Below are 20,847 nucleotides of genomic sequence, written 5' to 3'. Positions count from 1 at the left end.
GGCAGGGGCTGCGGGTCGGGAGCGAGGGGCACCGGCAGGGCTGGGGGGCAGGGCTGGGGGGCAGGGGCTGCGGGTCGGGAGCGAGGGGCACCGGCATCTCTTACCCCAGACGAGTCCAAGCAGCAGGATCCAGGCGCCCCCGAGCGGTGACATTTTCAGGGCGGGAGGTGCCAGCTCGGTTTTGCCCCCAGAGGTCCCAGGGGTGGGGGAGGGTCGCTGGGCGGATTCCCCTCCCCCTTAGCACCCGCACATCTCCCGCGCCCCCCGAGTTCCCCGCGCCCGGCTCTGGAGGGCCCCGATCCCCCGACTTCCGCCCGCGGGGGCGGGGATTCGTGGGGGGGGTCGGTCCTTCACCCCCTCCCACAGCCGGGCTGGTTCCTTCCCTCCTTTCGCCCCCCCCGTCCGTTTCGCTCCCGAGCCTAGAACCCCCCGCCCCTCGCGCGTCTCCTTCGCTGGTAACTTTGTTTCCTTCTTTCGCTTCCCGGCTTGCAACTTTCCGGGTCACGTGAGCCCTTGTGCTCCCCCCCCCTTTGGGCGCCTCCCCTTAACCCTTCCGTGCCCCCGCCCAGGGGCCCTCGGTCGGGGGGGGCACGTCTCTGTCGGTCGCCAGGAGAGTGTCTCGCAGCGGGGGGGGCTGCCCCCCTTCCCCTGTAGCCAATGACGCTCCTGGCCCTTGAACTCGTCCCTCCCCCTCGCGCCGCAGGGTCTTGGGGTTCAGGCGGGAGGTGCCCCTGGGCAAAGGTCTCTGTGCTCAGCCCCCGCCCCGGCCGGGCGCTGCTGCGCCTTTAAGAGACTCATGGGAGGGGGGGTGAGAGCTGCGGTGCTACCACTTTGCTCAATTTCCTGTTTACACGGACTCTCGGCTCCCTGCTCTGCGCCCCCTAGTGGCCACCTGAACAGTGGCTGGAAATGTTCATAACTAACATTGCGGGGGCACTGGGGGGGGGGCAGGAACTGCAGTACCGGTCCTTTAAGAGCCTGGTATTGTGGGGTCCCAGAATTGTGGCACCGGCCCTTTAAGAGCCCTGGGTTTTTTTAGGGGGGGGGCGGGGAGTTCCCAGAATTGTGGTACCGGCCCTTTAAGAACCAACTGCCCTCCCATCTCAATCCTATAGCCTCTGGCGCCACCTCGTGGCAGGAGGGGGAGATGGGGGCACCAGGATGGGTTGCCCCCCTCCCTCCACGCGCTTCCCATTCCCCACCCCCACTGGCTCTAATTCAACCCCCCCCCCACACACACACACACACTGTCTGTCCTTTCATGCTGCTAAACAAAACAGCCAAGGTCCCTGACCTGGTTGGGGCGGGGGTGCTGCGAGCCAGCCAGGACTGGGAGGGGAGTGAGGGCTAGTGGTTAGAGCGGCGGCTGGGAGCCAGGACTCGTGGTTTCTATCGCTGGCTCTGGTAGTGGAGCTGGGTCTAGTGGTTTGGGGCCGGGACTGGGAGTCAGGACTCCTGGGTTCCCTGTCTGACCCCAGCTGGGGTCGAGGCCTCGCTTAGCTAAATCAGAGGTGGCTGATTCAGCAGCCACAGGATCAAACAGCCAGAGGAACAAACCGATGCTGGGAAATGTGCTGATGAGAGAGACCCACATCCTGCCCCACAGCCCCCAGCCCCGCCTGCACCAGCCCCCTCAGTCTGCCTGTCTTCAGCCACCATCCATATGTGCAGGGCTCCTCTGTAAGATCACCGCCCAGCCACCCCCTGATCTATTCCCCAAACACTCCGGATTCATGCCCCCAGACACCCCCAGATCTATCCCCCGAGACATCCTGGATCCACCCCAGAGACTCCCTAATCTATCCCCTTAGACACCCCGGGATCCACCCCAGACACCTCAAAATCTATCCCCCAGACACCCCCTAATCTATCCTCCAGACACCCCGGAATCCACCCCCAGACACCCCGGGATTCCCCCCAGACACCCCCTAATCTATCCCCCAGACACCTTGGAATCCACCCCCAGACCCATACACTGACACCCCGGGATCCACCCCTCGGATCCACCCCCGGATCTATCCCCCAGACACCCCGGGATCCTCCCAGACACCTCTCAATCTATCCCCCAGATACCCCGGGATCCCCCCCAGACACCCCCCAATCTATTCCCCGGACACCTCGGGATCCAACCCTGGACACCTCCTAATCTATCCCCCAGACATCCCGGATCCACCCCCAGATCTATCCCCAGGCCCCCCCAATCTATCTCCCAGACACCCCGGGATCCACCCCAGACACCCCATAATCTATCTCCCGAGACATCAGGGATCCACCCGCTAGTCACCCTCTAATCTATCCCCCAGACACCCCGGAATCCACCCCCAGATACTGCCTAATCTATCCCCTCAGACACCCCGGGATCCACCCCAGACACCCCATAATCTATCCCCCAGACACCCGGGATCCACTCCCAGACACCCCCTAATCTATCCCCCGGAGCCCCAGGGATCAACCCCCCTTTTCGCCCCCAGACACCCCGGGATTCCCCCCAGACACCCCCTAATCTATCCCCCCGACCCTTTTGAATCCACCCCCAGGCCATACACTGCACGCCCCGGGAATCCACCCCTTCGGATCCACTCGCAGATCTATCCCCAGACACCCGGATCATCCCAGGACACCTCTCTAATCTATCCCGCCGATACCCGGGATCCCCCAGACACCCCAAATTATCCCCGGACACCTCGGATCACCCTGGACACCTCCTAGATCTATCCCCAGACATCCCGGATCCACCGCCCAGATCTATCCCAGCCCCCAATTATCTCGCAGACACCCCGGGATCCACCCAGACACGCCATAATCTATCTCCGAGATCACAGATCCACACCCGCTAGGTCACCTCTAATCTATCCCCAGACTACCCGGAATGCCACCGCCAGATACTGCTAATTAATCCCTCAGACACCGCGGATCCACCCAGACCCCATAATCTATCCCCAGCACACCCGGGATCCACCCAGACACCCCTAATCTACTCCCGAGCCCCAGGGATAACCGCCCCTTTTCGCCCCAGACACTCCGGGGAGCCCCAGACACCCCTAATCTATCCATCAGACACTTGGAATCCTCCCCAGACCATATCTGACCCCCGGATTCCCCCTGGATCCACCCCGGATCTATCCCCAGACACCCGGATCCTCCACATCCTCAATCTATCCTCAGATCTCGGGATCCCCCCAGACCCAATCTACTTCCGGACACCTCGGGATGCCAGCCCTGGACCCCTAAATATCCCCAGACCACCCACGATCCACCTCAATCTATCCCAGACCCCCAATCTGATCTCTCAGACCCGGATTCCAGACACACCCGGGAATGCCCCCCACATCACCCAATCTATCCGCCGGCACCAGGGATTCCCCGGATCCCCCCAGAACACCCCCCATCTATCCCCGGATCTCCCAGGATCCCTCCGACAGTCCCCGGGCGAGCTTCTGACGCTCCGTCCCTATCGCCTCTCCTCTAGGTGCTCCAGCCCCCGGCGGCCGGCCCGGCCCACCGGCGCCGCCCCCCGCGCTGACATGGGGCCGGCGCTGCCCACGTCCGAGTCAAGCGGAGCCAGGGGAGGAGGAATGAGCCGCTCGCCGAGCCCCGTCTGCGTGCTGGCGCCAGCCTGGTGTTGAGCTCGCTGCGGCTGCGGCCCCCGGGGAGCCCCGCTCGCCCGATGTGAGCGGCCCGGCCCGCAACTCCCCCTCGCGCTGCCGGCTGGGGGCTCTGCGCCGCCCCCTGCTCGCCCTCTCTTTCTGGGGCCCAAGCCCCAGCTCCCTCTGCCCATGGTCCCGTCCCCGCACCCCGCAGGGGCGCTCCCCTGCCTCGCTCCCGCCCGTCCGTGCCGCGGCTTTTCCTGGGCCCCCCCACCAGCGAAACTTTGGCTGCCAAAAACTTGCACACTTCCTTCGGCGGGCTCCGGTTCTCGCCCTCCCCTTGGCTGCAGCGGCTCGTCCCTCCCTCCCTCTTCGGCGGCTTTCGCGCTCCTGTCCATCTCGCCCTACCCTTCCTGGAGGCCAGGCAGCCACGCCCCCGACCGCCAGCAGGCCCCACGGCCCCCCCGTGCCCGCCTCAGCCAGCCACCCCGGCGCCCAAATCCTCCTCAGTCCAGACACCTCCACGCCCACGGCCCACCGCAGGCACCCGGGCCCTCAGCCCACGCACCACGGCCCGCCCACAGCCCTCCTCAGCCAGACGCCCATCGGCCCCAGCCAGGCACCCCCCGTGACCCCCAGCCAGCCCACGGCCCCCCGACCACGCCAGCCCCAGCCCCCTCAGCCAGACCCCACGGCCCCGTACCCATCATACCAGGCACCCACGGCCCCTCACGCCCCTCCTCAGCAGGCACCGCACGGACCCCACGTGCACCACAGCCAGGCACTCCACTTCCCCCTGACCCTCAGCCAGGCACCATGCCCGCCTAGCCAGGCCCCCCACGAGCCCCCCCAGCGGCCCTCCTCAGCCAACACAACGGCCCCCCGTCCTTTCCTCCGCCCGGCGCCGCTCTGTCTCAGAGCCTGGCTTTTGGTTATTCTCCGCCTCGGGCCAGAGTGTCCATTCCTCCTTTCCCCCTCCCCCCGTCCCTTCCTCCTACCGTCTTCCTCGTCCCTTCCCTCTCGTTGGGCAGAGTGGTCCATTTCGCCTCCTTTCTTTGCCCCCCCCCCCGTCCAACCGTCCCTTCTCCTCCGCTGGGCAGACTCTCACCATTCCTCCTGTCTTTGTCCCCCCGTTCTTCCTCTCCCCCGCTCGGCCCAGGTGTCCATCCTCCGTCTTTCCTTTCCCCCCCCCGCCTTCTCTTTGGCTGGCAGCACGCTGCTCCATTCCTCTTTCCTTGCCCCCCCCGTCCCTGTCCTCCTTCGGCCTGGGCAGAGTGTCCATTCCCCTCCTTTCTTTGTCCCCCCCCGTCCGCTTCTCTCCACTGGGCAGTGTCCATTCCCTCCTTCCTTTGCCCCCCGTCCCTTCCTCCTCCGCCGGCAGAGTTTCCCATTCCTCCTTCTTTGTCCGCCCCACGTCCCTCTCCTCCATCTCGCTGGGCGAGTGCTCCATTCCCCTCCTTTCCTTTTGTCCACCCCTGTCACTTCCTTCCGCTGGGCAGAATTCCCATTCCTCTTTTTCCTCCCCCTCCGGCTTTACCCCGTCCCTTCCTCTCCGCTGGCAGAGTGTCCCATTACCCTCCTGTCCTTTGTCCCCCCCCCTTCCATAGTTATTTACAACTATTTTCTTAGCTTCCGTCACCCCGATCCGGGACAAGCTTCTCTACAGGGCGAACCCCTACAATCTGTCCTCAGGCCTTCTCCCTTCCTTCGCTTCTCCTTCTGGAGGTTTCTCCTTCATCCGGGCTTACCCTCCGGGCCCAGCCCTGAAACGTACCTGCACAGGCCACTTCCCACCCACTCATCGCTGCCCCAGCCCTTCCTGGGGGCTTTTCCCTTCCCCCCACTCCCTCCTCTTCCCTTTGTGCTTCTTTCTTGAGCCATTTTCTCCTTCTCTCATTTCACTGGCCCCCCTCTCCCACAGCTCCTGGGTCCCCCACTTCCCCCTTCTCACTCCACTCGCTGGGCGGCTGCCGGAGTCGCATCTGGACCTGCTCTGAAATACCTGGATGTCACCCAAGAAACTGGCATGGTCCTTCGCCTGCCTTTCTGTCTTTCTGTCTTTCTGTCTTCCTTTCTCTCTCACCATGCACGTTATCTATCCACCCCCATACTATCTCTCTCTCTCATCCCCAGTCCGGAGGCTGTTCTAGTTACACAATCATTCCTTGAGGGACCTCACCAAAGCCCTGGCCTCCCACCCCGTTTCTGTGGCCAGCGTTTTCTTGGCTTCCACCGAACTCTCTGCGCATTCTGCCCTCTGGCTCGTCCGAGCCAAGTCCGTCTCCTTCCTTCTCTTCCATGCTCCAGGGGGTGGGGGTGGGGGGAGCTGGCTGGGATTCCCTGGCAGGGGGGGAACTCGCCACCAAATCCCCCAGCCACAAAGGCCTGCTTGTGTGGCGAAGGGAGAGGGTGTGTGGGGAAGGGAGGACCGGGCCAGCACCACCTTTCCTGCCCCAGGCTTGGGAGAGAGTCTGCAGAAGTGAGTGAGGAGCTGGGATAGCTCAGGATGGGGGCCAAGGGCAGTGCTCGGTGCCCACCGCCTGCCTGCAGGAGGATGGAAGACCCAGCTGCCCAAGCGATGGGTGCAGGGAAAGGCAGGAAGCAGCAGCAGTGGACCTGGTGTGGGGAGGGAGCCTTTTCCCTTCCAGCTTTCAGTCGGAAGAAAAAACGAACCAGGCCTGGAATAAATGAGTGCAGGTCCAGCTCCCAGCCCCGGGGCCCCCAATGGAAAGGAGCTGAAAGGAGACAAGGGCAGGGTGAAAATCCTGACGGGGAACTGGGGAACTCGAGCGCTCGGGGGGTTCGTCTGGGAAAATGAATGAACCATGTGTCGAGCAGGTGGGGTTGGCCGGCGAGTGGGAGACACTTGTTTGTGTCTCGCTTGGAAGAGAAAATTTAGCGCGTGGGGGAGCGGAAGCGGGGACGGTGGATGGGCTGTATTTAGAGCTGGGGCGGGGGAGGGAGGAAAGGAAGCCAGAGGCTAAATCCACTGGAGGGCTCTGGGAGGTGAACCGGAACGAGGGGGTGCGGCCACCGGGAGCATGGGTGAGGAATTGAGCACAATCCAGAACACACTGGGTTAAGGGTCCCCCCACTTTCTGCCCCTCACCAACAGCCCGTATTCAACAAGACACCCCCCCCACCAACACTGCCGGTGCCCCTCACTCCTGACCCGCAGCCCCCTGCTAGCCCATCTCTGCCCCCTCTAGCTCTGCCAGTGCTCCTCACTCCCGACCTGCAGCCCCTGCTACCCCAGCCCTGGCCCCCCCCAGCCCTGCCGGTGCCCCTCACTCACGACCCACAGCCCCCTGCTAGCCCATCTCTGCCTCCACAGCTCTGCCAGGGCTCCTCACTCCTGATCCGGAGCCCCCTGCTCAGCCTTGGGTCACGGAGTACATGATGCCGGGGATGGGTTCAGGGCTGTGGTAAGGAGGGCTATAGGGGGACAATGTCTGGGCTCTGGGTGGGTATTGTGGGCATGTGTGGGGGATGAGGTATAGGGGTCACTATAGGAGTGGGGTGGGGGTGAGGGGATGGAGTGATCGATGAGTGGTATGTGTGGGAGTTGGTGTGGGGCAGATGGGGTCAGTGTGGGGGTTGCGGGCATGAGGGGTAAGAAGGGCAGGTGGCGGTGTTTATGGGGGATGGAGGGCAGGTGTGTGTGGGCTGGACACAGGGGACAGCCTGGGGGAAGGGGATGGGTGCTTGAAGTTGTGGGGGTCTGTGGGCCCCGCTTGACTCTTTCCCTCACCAGGCCTGGCTGCAGCAGTATGGGTACCTCCCCCCTGGCGACTTGCGGACCCACACCCAGCGCTCACCCCAGTCGCTCTCGGCCGCCATCAGCGCCATGCAGAGCTTCTACGGTCTGCGGGTCACTGGGACTGCTGACACTGACACCATGAGGTGAGTCACCCATGGCCAAGCCTCAGGAGAACCACCCCCATTGAGCCTACCGGGCTTTGAGTTCTAGTGCTATGAGATGGGTTCTAGCCCCATTAGGGGTCAATGGGGGTTGGGCAACAATGGACATTGGGTTCTATCCCCATTAAGGGTCAATGGGGGTTGGGCGCCAATGGGCATTGGGTTCTATCCCCATTAAGGGTCAATGGGGGTGGGGCACCAATGGGCATTGGGTTCTATCCCCATTAGGTGTCAATGGGGATTGGGCGCCAATGGACATTGTGTTTTAGCCCCATTAGGAGTCAGTGGGGGTTGGGCGCCAATGGGCATTGGCTTCTATTCCTGCTAGGGGTCAATGGAGGTTGGGCGCCAAAGGACATTGGGTTCTATCCCCATTAAGGGTCAATGGGGGTTGAGCGCCAATGGACGTTGGGTTCTATCCCCATTAAGGATCAATGGGGGTTGAGCACCAATGGACGTTGGGTTCTATCCCCATTAAGGGTCAATGGGAGTTGGGCACCAATAGATATTGAGTTCTATCCCCATTAAGGATCAATGGGGGTTGGGCACCAATGGACGTTGAGTTCTATCCCCATTAAGGGTCAATGGGAGTTGGGCACCAATAGATATTGAGTTCTATCCCCATTAAGGATCAATGGGGGTTGGGCACCAATGGACGTTGAGTTCTATCCCCATTAAGGGTCAATGGGAGTTGGGCACCAATAGATATTGAGTTCTATCCCCATTAAGGATCAATGGGGGTTGGGCACCAATGGACGTTGAGTTCTATCCCCATTAAGGGTCAATGGGAGTTGGGCACCAATAGATATTGAGTTCTATCCCCATTAAGGATCAATGGGGGTTGGGCACCAATGGACGTTGAGTTCTATCCCCATTAAGGGTCAATGGGAGTTGGGCACCAATAGATATTGAGTTCTATCCCCATTAAGGATCAATGGGGGTTGGGCACCAATGGACGTTGAGTTCTATCCCCATTAAGGGTCAATGGGAGTTGGGCACCAATAGATATTGAGTTCTATCCCCATTAAGGATCAATGGGGGTTGGGCACCAATGGACGTTGAGTTCTATCCCCATTAAGGGTCAATGGGAGTTGGGCACCAATAGATATTGAGTTCTATCCCCATTAAGGATCAATGGGGGTTGGGCACCAATGGACGCTGGGTTCTATCCCCATTAGGGGCAATGGGGGTTGGGTGCCAGTGGACGTTGGGTTCTATCCCCATTCGGGGCATGAAGAGTCAATGGGGGGTGGGCACCAACAGGCATTAGGTTCTATCCCTGCTAGGGTCAATGGGGGTTGGGCGCCAAAGAACATTGGGTTCTATCCCCATTTAGGGTCAATGGGGGTTGGGTGCCAATGGATGTTGGGTTCTATTCCCATTAAGGGTCAATTGGGGTTGGGCGCCAATGGACGTTGCGTTCTATCCCCATTTAGGGTCAATGGGGGTTGGGCGCCAATGGACGTTAGGATCTATCCCAATTAAGGGTCAATGGGGGTTGGGCGTCAATGGGCATTGGGGTCTACCCCATTACGGGTCAATGGAGGTTGGGTGCCAATGGACGTTGGGTTCTATCCCCATTAAGGGTCAATGGGGGTTGGGTGCCAATGGACGTTGGGTTCTATCCCCATTAGGTGTCAATGGGGGTTGGGCGCCAATGGACATTGTGTTTTAGCCCCATTAGGTGTCAATGGGAATTCAGCACCAATGGGCATTGGGTTCTATCCCCATTAAGGGTCAGTTGGGGTTAGGCACCAATGGATGTTGGGTTCTGTCCCCATTAAGGGTCAATGGAGGTTGGGCGCCAATGGACGTTGGGTTCCAGCCCCATTAGTGGTCAATGGGGGTTGGGAGCCAATGGGAACTGCCCCTTTGGAAATTCTCACCACTGAGAATCATGGGATTTTCCCAAACTGATGCTCCCAATCTGAGCCCCAGGGCAGGTATGAAGCCAGGAACTGTGGAGGGATTTGGGAAGGGATGAAATGGCCCAGGAGTTGGACCTTTGCTCCGTTCTGGGTGTAGCGACAGGGCTACAAAGCTGTGATATCAGGGAGGGAAGGGGCAGGATGCCTGGGTTCTATTCCCAGCTCTACTAGTGACCTGGGCTCTGTGCAGCACCCAGCACCGGGAAGGGCCTGATCTCGGTTGGGGTCTGCGCAAAGGTCCCTTTGAAAGGGAAATGGGTGTGATGAGCCCATGGAACTCCGGGACACATGACACTGAGAAGAAGGGATCTCAACCCTCATGCACATGAAAAACAGCGCCAAGCGCTGGGAGACTCTGCCCCCAGGAGACAAGTTCTAACGAAATCGCCCCTCCAGGCTCACCTTTCCTCTCCCCTCCCTCAGGGCCATGCAGCGGCCCCGCTGTGGCGTCCCAGATAAGTTTGGGGCCGAGATCAAGGCCAATGTGCGGCGCCGGCGCTACGCCATCCAGGGCCTGAAATGGCAGCACGACGAGATTACATTCTGGTGAGAGGGCAGGGAGTGCGTGTGAGGCGGATTGTGAGCAGCTGGGGGTGGATGTGAAGGTGCAGAGAGTTGGGGGGCCATGGGGAACTGGATGGGCTCTGAGGGGCTGCGAAGTGGGGGAGAGTTTGTGGGGAAGTGATGGGGGGCATGAGTCTGGGGAACTGTGGGCTGTGGTGGGGCGGTAGGGAAGCTATGGGTCTCTGGGGCAGTGACAGGGCAGTGCGGTGGCTGGGGGGCAGGGACAGGAGGTTGTGGGGCAGTGATGGGGGGAGCTGTGCAGTCTGACCCGGGCTCTATTCCCCCTCCCCCTGCCAGCATCCAGAACTACACACCCAAGGTGGGTGAGGCGGCCACGCTGGAGGCCATCCGCCGGGCCTTTGGGGTGTGGGGGGCGGCCACGCCGCTGCGCTTCCGCGAGGTGCCCTACTCCCACGTGCGCCAGGGCCGGGCGCCCCAGGCCGACATCATGATCTTCTTCGCCGAGGGCTTCCACGGCGACAGCACCCCCTTCGACGGGGAGGGGGGCTTCCTGGCCCACGCCTACTTCCCCGGCCCCCACATCGGCGGCGACACCCACTTCGACTTGGCCGAGCCCTGGACCGTCCGCAACGATGACCTGAATGGTGAGTGGGGAGCTGGGAGCGGGTGGGGGGCTGGGGGGAAGGGAGAGGGCACAGGGGGCTCGGGGTAGGCAGGGGGACAGACGGGGTGGAGGGGGAGAGGTTGTGGGGGGCTGGGAGCATGGTGAGAAGTGGGAGGGGGAATCACTGGTGGGGAGGGGCCAGGACTTTCTCTTCCAGGGATGCAGGGAGGTGGGGGGCGGGGGCAGGGCAGGGAAGGAGATGCTGGGAAAGTCCCCTCCCCCAACTCATTGCCTATGGGCTGACTATGGCATCACTTCCCCTTTCCACACCCGTGGGAACCCCCCGAATCCTCCCCTCTGGGGCTGCACGGGAGCTGGTGTCCCCTGGAAGGGCCAGGCCCCACGTCCCATTCCCCACTCTCCTGAGCCCGCCAGTCCCCCTGGGGCTGGATCAGAGTCGGCGCCTCCTAGAGGGGAAAGGCCCCGTGTCGCATTCCCCACCCTCCTGAGTCAGCCAGTCCCTGCTCTGGGGCTGGATTAGGCCAGTCCCTCCCATGTCTCATTTCCAAGGGGTTTGTGGGAACTGAACATGCAGGGCGGGGGGGGGTGTGTGTGCTCTCACCCGTGTAGATGTGGTGGCGTCCCTGACACAGAGGTGTCCCTGTTCCTGTGGTGTCCCCATTCCCAGTCGGCCATGGTACCGGGGAGACGTGGTGGTGTCCCCGTTCCTACTCCGTTCCTGGGTGGATGTGGTGACATCCCGTTCTGGGCGAATGTGGTGATGTCCCTGTTCCTGGGTGGCCGTGGTGACATCCCCATCAGGCCATGCCACACGCTGATGCTCCCGCTCCCGCAGGGAACGACATCTTCCTGGTGGCCTTGCATGAGCTTGGCCACGCGCTGGGGCTGGAGCATTCGAAAGACCCCTCGGCCATCATGGCGCCCTTCTACCAGTGGATGGACACCGAGAACTTTGTGCTGCCGGACGACGATCTGCGGGGCATCCAGCAGCTTTACGGTGCGACCATCCCCTGCCCCGCAACTGCAAACCCTTCCCGTTGGCGCGGCATGCAGGAGCGTGTGACCACCCAGCTCCTAACCCACCCACTGGGCGCCTGTGGCTTCACAGTGCGGGGGACTCTGCTCTCCTCCCGGGGTGTGACCCTCATCCTTACCCCCAACCCTAACCTTTAACTCCCTTTGGGTGTGACACCCGCTCGCCCTTCATGTTGATTCTACCCCATCCCAACCCCAGCCAGCAGCCCGTAACTTCATTCTCTGACCTGCCTGAATAACGGGTCACCCCCAGCCCCTGGCACACCCCCCCATAGTCCCTGACTTCTCCACTCTCCCTTAACCCTTTGTGTCCCTTTGCCCAGGGAGCAAGTCGCGGGTCCCCACCAGGGCCCCTCCGGTGCCCCGCACCACGGCCAGGCCTAATGTGCCTGATGAGCCCAGCAACCCCCCCTATGGCCCCAACATCTGTGACGGCAACTTTGACACCATCGCTGTCCTGCGTGGGGAGATGTTCGTCTTCAAGGTGTGTGGGGGGGCTGCGGGTTGGGAGTGAGGGGCACCACAGGACTTGGGAAGCCCAGGGCTGGGCTAGCAGGGGTTGCAGGTTGGAAGTGAGGGGCACCGGCAGGGCTGGGCTAGCAGGGGCTGTGGATCGGGAGTGAGGGGCACCGGCAGGCCTGGGGGGCAGGGCCGGCCTAGCAGGGGCTGCAGGTCGGGAGTGAGGGGCAGCGGGGGCAGGACCGGCCTAGCGGGCTGCGGGTCGGGGTGAGGGGCATTGCAGGCCTGGGGGTTGGCCGGGCTAGCAGGGAGGCTGGGGTCAGGGAGTGGGGGCCCAGCAGGGGGGCTGGCAGGGGCTGTGGGTAGTGAACGTGAGGAGGCACAGCTAGGATGGCTGGCGGGCGTTGGTCAGGAGTGAGGGGCATGGCAGGCCCTGGGGGGCGAGGCCGGGCTAGCAGGGGCTGCGGGTCGGGAGTGAGGGGGTGCGGCCGAAGCTGTGAATTTCTCTGGTCCAGGAGCGCTTGGTCTCTGGCGGGTCCGGAATAACGGGTCATGGATGGTATCCACTCCCCATTGGCAGTTTCTGGGTCGGTCTCCGGTGTGTTCGATCGCGGCCTATTGAAAGAAAGATTGAATTTGCTTCTTCAAAAGTACCAGGATGTGGGACCTTTCTGGGGAGGCTGGTGGGAAGGGCGGGGCCATTCCCCTCTGGCTGACCTCTGTACACGTCGAGCAGGTGACAAGCAGCTGGAGTGTTTCAGATGAACATCCTGCAGCCTGGGGTACCCAACCTTTCTCCGTGGAGCTGGCCGGGGGCTCCCCACTGATCGCATCGCGCCGGCCCTCGTCTTGCTGCCCAGCGGAAACCTACTTCTTCCGGGTGGCTACGGCAAACAAGTCAGTGCGGCATCCCCTGCGCGAATCCCCCACTCTCCACCTGGGGTCCCCTGTGCTGGTCAGCGCCCCCCAGAGATCCTCCTCTTGGCCCCCCCACTCCCCACCCCTGGGGTCCCCTGTGCTGTCAGTGCCCACAGAGCATCCTCTCTGGGACCCCCCCACTCCCCCCCCTGGGGTCCCCTCTGTGCTGTCATTTAGGCCCCCAGAGCATCCCCTTGCGGACCCCGCTTCCCACCCTGGTCCCCTGTGCTGTCAGAGGCCTCCGCAGGAGGCCCTCCCTCTAAGGCCGGCACTCCTCCAACCCAAGGTCGCTCTAGTGCTGTCAGTACCCCAGAGCATTCCCCCTCTGCGGACCCCATTCCCCACCTCGGCATCCCTGTGCTGTTCATACCCCCAGGCAGCCCCTCTGGGCCCCCCACTTATCCCCCACCAAGTACCCCTGTGCTGGTCAGTACCCCCCAGAGCATCCCTCTGGTTGTACCGCCATATCCCCACCTCGGATTCCCCCTTGCTGTCGTACCCCCCAGAGAGCCCCCTCTGGGCCCCCCACTCCCCAACCCAAGGTCCCCCTGTGCTGTCAGTACCCCCCAGAGCATCCCCCTCTGGGATCCCCATTCCCCACCTCAGCATCCCCCCGTGTTGTCAGTACCCCCCCGAGAGCCCCCCTCTGGGACCCCCACTCCCCACCTCGGCATGCCCCTGTGCTGTCAGTATCCCCGCAGAGCATCCCCCTCTGGGACCCCCACTCCCCACCTCGGCATCCCCCGTGCTGTCAGAGTCTCCCAGAGAGCCCCCCGCTGGGATCCCCCCATTCTTAGCCCCCATTCATTGTCCCCTCCCCTGCAGATATTACCGTTTCAATGAGGAGAGCCGCTCGGTGGATGCCGAGTACCCCAAGAACGTCGCCGTCTGGGAGGGGATTCCTGAGTCACCCCGTGGGGCCTTCATGGGCAGCGACGAAGGTACAGCGAGGACGTGGGGGACAGAGGGGGGGCAGCACTTTGACTGAGCCCCACCCAGCCGGGACATCTGTGGGGAGGTGTCGGGGAACCTGGGGTGACGAGGGGAGGTGAGTGGTGGGACATCTGGGGTGTCGGGTCCCCACCCAGGCTCTGCTGGGTCTGATATCACCAGGGGGGTCGATAGGGCTCAGGCAGCGGTGGGAGAGAGATTTTGAGGACGCGGCTGATCAGCCTCTGCTTTGTTCCCCTCTTCCTGCCACTCCTCGTCCATCCCGTCCCGGTCCCTGGTCCATCTCCTCTGTCTGGTCCTGTGTCCATCTGTCCATCTCCTCCTTGTCTGACTCTTCTCCCTTGTCTGGCTACGTGGCCATCCGTCCATCTGTCTCCTCCCTGTCTGGGCCCGTGTCTGTCCGTCTCTCTCTGTCCTCTTACCCCTGTGTCCATCCGTCCATCTCCTCCCGTCTGTCTATCCCGTCTCCTCCCGGCCGCATGTCTCTTCGCCCTTCCCCCCGGCTATGCAGCCTTCACCTATTTCTACAAGGGTGGCCGCTACTGGAAGTTCAACAACCAGCAGCTGCGGGTGGAACCGGGCTACCCCAAGTCGGCGCTGCGGGACTGGCTGGGCTGCAGGGGCGGCCGGCGCGAGGATGACGAGCGGGAGGAGACCGAGGTCATCGTCATCGAGGTGGACGAGGCGGGGGGCGGGGCGGTGGACATGGCCGCCGTGGTGCTCCCCGTCATGCTGCTGCTCTGCGCCCTGGCGCTGGGCGCCGCCATCCTGGTCTTCAAACGCCGCGGGACCCCCAAGCGGCTGCTGCACTGCCAGCGCTCCCTGCTGGACAAGGTGTGAGGGGTGGGGCTCCCCGGCCCCGCCCGCCTCCCCGGCTTCGCCCCCTGCTGGACAAGGTGTGGGCGGCGGGTTCCCCTGGCTCCTCCCCGGCTCCGCCCCCTGCTGCACAGCCAGCGCTCCCTGCTGGACAAGGTGTGAGAGGCGGGGCTTCTCTCTGGCTCCTCCCCTTAAGCTCCTCCCCTTCCCTGCTGGACGAGATGTGAAGGGTGGGGGCTTCCCCTGGGCCCCTCCCCCTTTCTGACATTCCTCCACCCCCACTGAAGCGTGCTGAGCGCGCTCAGTAGCCTGCAGGGTGACCCCTGACCCCCTCCCCTTGTGTAACCATGTGTCCTTTGACGTCCTGGGGAAAGATCAAAGTTCAGGCCCATCAGCTTCCCCATGACCTCTCAACTTTCACCTCACCACAGGGGAAGCCAATGGGAGACAGAGGTGTGATTGCCTCCCCAGAGGTCATGCTGGCTCCTCCCCCCAGCCTTGGGCACATGAGCTAGCCAATCAGCTTGGCTCTATTTCCCCCCTTTGCCAAGCTGGGTTGGGCTGAATCTCCCATTGGTCTGTGTACACAGGGGGGGCGGGGCCATCTGTGGAACAGAGGCCCCTGGTTGGCCCTCAGGTACTTTAGACAGGGTCTTGGGAACCCAGGGGTGGAGCTACAGAGGGGGCGGGGCCATAAGACCCATGGGGGTGGAGCTATTAAAAGAGGGACAGGATTTGGCTGAAGGAGGCAGGGCTTTAGTATTAAATAGCCAGGTCTATGCAGATAAGGGGCTTTGCATGCCAGTGGGTGGGGCTATGCAAATAAGGGGGCTCTGCATGCCAGTGGGTGGGGCTATGCAGATGACAGTTGCCACGCAGTCCAATGGGCAGAGCTAGGGCATATACAGGTCAAAACAAGGGCTTTCTAATGGGCAGGGCTATGGAGATGAGGGAGAGGGCTAAGGCTGGAGCAGCAGGAGCAGGGGATGATGGGAAAACAGGCAGGGTACTCAGGGGCAGCATGATGCATTTGGCGGCAGAGCCAAAGGAAGGGGGCATGGCCTTATGTTGCCTCCACCTTCCTGCAGGGCCCCAAACAGGATGGCGGGGAATCTTGCTCCCTCCCCATCCTGAGTAATAGGGGACACAGCCCTGTAGGGGTCACCCAGGAATTAGCAGCCACCCCCACAGAATCTGCCTAGGAAAAAGGGTTGGGGGGGTAGCCGGTCCCTGTGGGGGGGTTGTTGTGTGGGAGGCAGGGAGCATGGTTGGATCCAGTTTGGGATGAATGGGGCAGATGGGGGGTGCACTGTGCGCCCAGTTTGGGGGTGAATAGACTGGTTCCATGGAGCAAGGGTCAGGTTTAGGGGTCCCCTCCTCTCCAGTTTTGGTGTGGGGGGATTTTTTTTAATGTATAATTTTTGTAATAAAAAAACCTTAATTATTCTATAGAACAAAAGAATTAACAAAAATCAGTGTTAGCGGGGGAGGGGGTGTCAGGGCCTTGGGGGGGGGGGAACGCCCCTCAATTCCTGCGGGCCGGGATGAGGGGCCAGTTTTGCCCTGCACTCGCTTCAGAGGGATTTTCACCTGGGTGTTTTGAAACCACCGGATTAAAGTGCTTTTTGGGGGAGGGTCTCTTGGTATTTTTCAATGTATTATTATTGTTAATTAATTAATATTATTTTGCTATGGAGTCACCGGGGCCGAGGGTCTTAGCAGGTAGCGCTTGGGGACTGTACGTGCCATGAACACGTCTGCAGACATTTCTCTTCATAATAAACCCCCGTTTCTGAGGATTCATTATCATTTTGCTCTTAATATCCACCACCGCTTTCCGGGGCGATTGTAGAACCGGGCGGGTAATTCCTGGCGGTCTGGCCAGTGCGGCGGTTACTTAAATGGCAGGAAGAACCCGGGGCAACTTGACTGAAATCCCAGGAACTGGGGTTGTCTCAACTTCCCAGAGTGGTGGATTAGCAATTTTTCCTATTTTGAAACCTCCAGCGTAGAGGGAAATTGAATGAAACTGGCAGCTAGTTTGCAGAGGCTTCTATTAGCAATTAATCATTAAGGGCCATTATTAAAATCCCCAGGACATTTTAAAAAGGGAGCAAGAGCCTGGGGCACCTTATAGCCTAACAGACGTATTCACCCACGAAAGCTCATGCTCCAATTCAGATGTTAGTCTATGAGGTGCCCCAGGCTTCTGTGTCGCCTGTTCCAGCTCCAGACTAACACGGCTCCCGCTGAGACTCGAGTCCATTTAACTATCGTGAGCAGGGAACTGGAATTAACTGATCAACCCCCACTCGCTGCAGCCAACAAGCTGGTTTGACTGTTAAAAGTTCTGAGCGTTTGTGGTGGCTCTGAAGAATCAATGTCCGTCCTATTGCGCGAGGCCTCTCGCTCCTCTTTCCAGGCAGGCGTGTCGATGAAATGCAGCGCTGGGCGCATTTCAGAAACAAGCCTTGTTTGAATTGCTAAATTAACAGGGAGGTTTGGATCCCGACCTCGCTGCTCGAGAGAGACCCATCCTGCCTTCCTGCAGCACACGCTAAAGAGGAGCATTTTCCTTGACACGTTTCTTGTTAATTGCAAAATCCTAATAACAAAACCAACATTTCCCAAAGGGATGTGCACTACAGCCGTGGTAGGAAAAGGCCCAGTTTTATTCTTGATTTGAGGGCAATGAATCTGAATAAATGGTACGTCCAATTACCCAGAAATTAATGTGGTTTTGATTTGATCTAGCCAGATCCAGGGTGGAAACAAAGTGCAAGGGACTTGCTGGTTTGATTGTCCAGAGATTTCATAATTATTCTGTCCCAACTAGCAATGAAAACCCTGTGGAAGTGTCATATGCCGCCGGATTTCTACACAGTGTTGTGGTTTTGTGTTATGATCTTCCTTGACTTACATCAGCGTTTTCCTGGGCACTGAATTACGACATTGCAGTTCTTCCTCCTCTTTCAGTGTTAAAAACAAACAAACAAACCCAACTTCGGGAAGAACTGGATCCGCTGGGGGATTCTCAGTGCGTCCTTCCAGCATCTCTCTCCTCGTAACACAAACCCGGCCCTGGGATGCCTGGAAACATTTCAAGGGGCTCCTGTTTTCAAGCTGTTTGTTTCATTTGAAGGGTTTTTTTGCTTCATGTTGTTGACACACGTCCTTGGAGAAGAAAATTAGCCAAAAAGGGGGGGTTGGGGGACAATTTGCGAGGAACGCTTTGGGTTTTTTAAGAAAAATCAAAATGAATAAAAATTCCTTTTTTTTGCAAATGAATTGAGTGCGTTTTTTAAAGGGTGAAAATGGAGGGGGACTGGCAGGGCTGTGGGGAGCCCAGGAGTGAGGGGCACCGGCAGGGGCTACGACTCGGGAGTGAGGGGCACCAGCAGAGCCGTGGGGGGGCTGAGTCACCGAACCCACGGCTTGTGGCCCAGACACCATGACGTGGGTCTCACCGCAACTTCCCTTACTTCAGTCTCCTGCCAGACACAAAAAGCGAGAAGATCCTGGCCCGTCCCATCCCGCTGGCGCAGGACACAGCAAGGTGGGGGGCAGGGAGGACACCAGGGCTGGGAATGGGGGATCCAAGCAGGGGGCACTCCGTCTCCCCTCCCCCCACCCCTGGCTTCCTTCCCTCAGTCCCGTGAGCCGGGCGCAGCGCCCACGCGATGAAGTCAGCTGCTGGCGTGGCTGCACATCTGGAAGCAATTACAGCTGTTTGGGGGGAGGGAGAGGAGGAAGAAATGCCTGGATTGCAAAACAGCCGGAGTCTTCAAGGCCAAAGGAGGAGAAGGGGGGGGGGGGGAAATCCACCCCTCCCCCAGCCACGAAACTGCGGCTGGCCCCAGTCACAGCCTCCTGACTCGCCTGTGATGAAATACTCGTGACAGACCGAGAAATGGGGGGAGCGGGGAGGCCAGCGCCCCGACTTTGACCGCCAAGTTCCTCTGTTAGAAACAATAGCAGCGGGCTGCACATCGGGAGTGAGGGGCATCAGCAGCATAGGGAGTGGGGGGTGGGCAGCGCTGGGCTAGCAGGGGCTGCAGGTCAGGAGTGAGGAGCACTGGCAGAGCTGGAGGGGGCAGGGCCAGGCAAGCAGGGGGCTGTGGGTCAGGAGTGAGGGGCACCAGCAGGGCTGAGGGGAGCAGTGTTGGGCTAGCAAGGGGCTGCAGGTTGGGAGTGATGGGCACCGCAGGGCAGGGCTAGCAGGGGCTGCAGGTCGGGAGTGAGAGGCACTGGCAGGGCTGGGATACGGGCAGGGCTGGGGGTGTAGGGGCTGCGGGGCGCGAGGGAGGGGCACCGGCAGGGCTGGGGTGGGGACAGGGCTGCGGGTTGAGAATGGGGGGCACTGGCAGGGCAGGACTGGGCTAGCAGGGGCTGCAGGTCTGCAATGAGGGGCACTGGCAGGCCCGGGGGGCAGGGCCGGGTTAGCAGGGGCTGCGGGTCAGGAGTGAGGGGCACCGGGAGGCCTGGGGGGCAGGGCCGGGCTAGCAGGGGCTGCGGGTCAGGAGTGAGGGGCACCGGCAGGGCTGGGGACGCAGGGGCTGCGGGTCGGGAGTGAGGGGCACCATCAGGGCTGGGGACGCAGGGGCTGCGGGTCGAGAGTGAGGGGCACCGGCTCTCTTGCTTCCTCCGGAGAGGAGCTCACGTCCTGCCGGGGAGGGGGGGGGGGGGCATTCTAGGTCCCAGCCACCACCGCCCTGCTCTAACCCCGAGCCCCCCCCGCCTTCCCCCCCGGACTGGGAGGGAACCCAGGCGTCCTGCTCAGGTGCGGTTGCTGGGGGCGCAGGGGTTTATTGGGGGCTGCTCCCCCGACGCAGGGCGGCCCCCTTGGGCTGCAGCTGGCTCTGTCTCTTGCTCTCCTTGGCCTCCTGCTGCTGGCGCTGCTGGATCTGCCAGCGCTGCAGGCCCTGCTCCATCTCCCGGTGCAGCATGGCCACGCGCCGCTGGGGAGAGACACAGGGTGAGCGGGGGCCAGAGAACCCAGGAGTCCTGGCTCCCTACCCCGCCCACTCCTCTCCTGGAGCTGGGGACAGAACCGAGGAGTCCTGGCTCCCTACCCCACCCACTCCGCTCCCAGAGCTAGGGAGAGAACCCAGGAGTCCTGGCTCCCTGCCCCCCACCTTCCAGAGCTGCAGAGAGAACCCAGGAGTCCTGGCTCCCTGATCCCCCCCCACTCCCCTCCCTGAGCTGGGGAGAGAACCCAGGAGTCCTGGCTCCCTGCTCCCCACACTCCCCTCCCAGAGCTGGGGAGAGAACCCAGGAGTCCTGGCTCCCAGCCCCTGGTACCCCCCAGGCCCCCACTCACCGCAAAGGCCTCATCTTCCTGTCGCCGCCGCGTCTGACCCTTCCATGGGGGGGCAGGACGCCCATCTGGGGAGACCCGAGAAGTCAGTCAACTCCATTGCCCCATCACAGAACTCAGGAGTCCGGGCTCCCAGCCCCCGCCCCTCCCACCTCCGGGAGAGAACCCAGGCATCCGAGAACACATGAGAGTGACAGAAGAAGATTCTCACCTACAAAGGACCAGTCAGGCAGATCCCGGAGGGGCCCGTAGCCGGCTGAGCTGGGGGCGAGTCCCTGCCTGGGGTGAAGGTAAATGGGGTCACAACGAGCCCAGAGCCCCTCTGACCCACAGACCCCCTCTTTCTGGTGCTCCTCACTCCCAACCTGCAGCCCCCTGCCAGTATCCCTCACTCCCGCCCACAGCACCTTGCCCCCCCAGCCTTGCCGATGCCCCTCACTCCAGACCTGCAGCCCCCGCCCCGCCAGCACCCCTCACTCCTGCCCACAACTCCCTGTCCCCCATCCTGCTGGTGCCCCTCACTCCCGACCCAAACCCCCTACTCCCCCAGATCTGCCGGTGCCCCTCACTCCCGACCCGCAGCCCCTGCCCCCACAGCCCTGCCGGTGCCCCTCACTCCCGACCCGCAGCCCCCGCTCTTTTTGGTGCCCCTCACTCCCGACCTGCAGCCCCTGCCCCCCACAGCCCTGCCGGTGCCCCTCACTCCCGACCTGCAGCTCCTGCCCCCCACAGCCCTGCCGGTGCCCCTCACTCCCGACCTGCAGC

The 20,847-nt window shown here is 61.7% G+C and overlaps 3 protein-coding genes across 3 annotated transcripts in view; 1 reads left to right on the top strand and 2 right to left on the bottom strand.

Annotated features, from left to right (window-relative positions):
* LRP10 (LDL receptor related protein 10) overlaps positions 1-7,436 on the bottom strand; it is a 16,754-nt gene extending 9,318 nt beyond the window's left edge. Inside the window, exon 1 of the mRNA XM_075072100.1 lies at positions 7,406-7,436. Within this exon, the coding sequence (XP_074928201.1) occupies positions 7,406-7,436 (31 nt within the window). The remainder of the gene's footprint in view (positions 1-7,405) is intronic.
* MMP14 (matrix metallopeptidase 14) lies at positions 7,267-16,564 on the top strand. The gene is made up of 8 exons (XM_075072099.1): positions 7,267-7,490; positions 9,860-9,982; positions 10,298-10,605; positions 11,422-11,583; positions 11,945-12,131; positions 12,732-12,977; positions 13,824-13,939; positions 14,461-16,564. Exons 1-8 carry the CDS (start codon positions 7,435-7,437, stop codon positions 14,787-14,789), a joined length of 1,527 nt encoding a protein of 508 aa, XP_074928200.1. The 5' UTR covers positions 7,267-7,434; the 3' UTR covers positions 14,790-16,564.
* A 2,982-nt stretch (positions 16,565-19,546) lies between these two features.
* The window catches only part of MRPL52 (mitochondrial ribosomal protein L52), a 2,881-nt gene continuing 1,580 nt past the window's right edge, over positions 19,547-20,847 (bottom strand). The window contains exons 2-4 of the mRNA XM_075072098.1: positions 20,294-20,447; positions 20,086-20,150; positions 19,547-19,723 (exon numbers count right to left, since the gene is read on the bottom strand). Coding sequence (XP_074928199.1) covers positions 19,571-19,723; positions 20,086-20,150; positions 20,294-20,447 — 372 coding nt within the window. The 3' untranslated portion in view covers positions 19,547-19,570. The remainder of the gene's footprint in view (positions 19,724-20,085; positions 20,151-20,293; positions 20,448-20,847) is intronic.

Source organism: Chelonoidis abingdonii, chromosome 14, assembly GCF_003597395.2.
Source record: "Chelonoidis abingdonii isolate Lonesome George chromosome 14, CheloAbing_2.0, whole genome shotgun sequence".
Classification (NCBI taxonomy): domain Eukaryota; kingdom Metazoa; phylum Chordata; order Testudines; family Testudinidae; genus Chelonoidis; species Chelonoidis abingdonii.
This window is presented reverse-complemented; position numbering and strand designations above follow the sequence as displayed.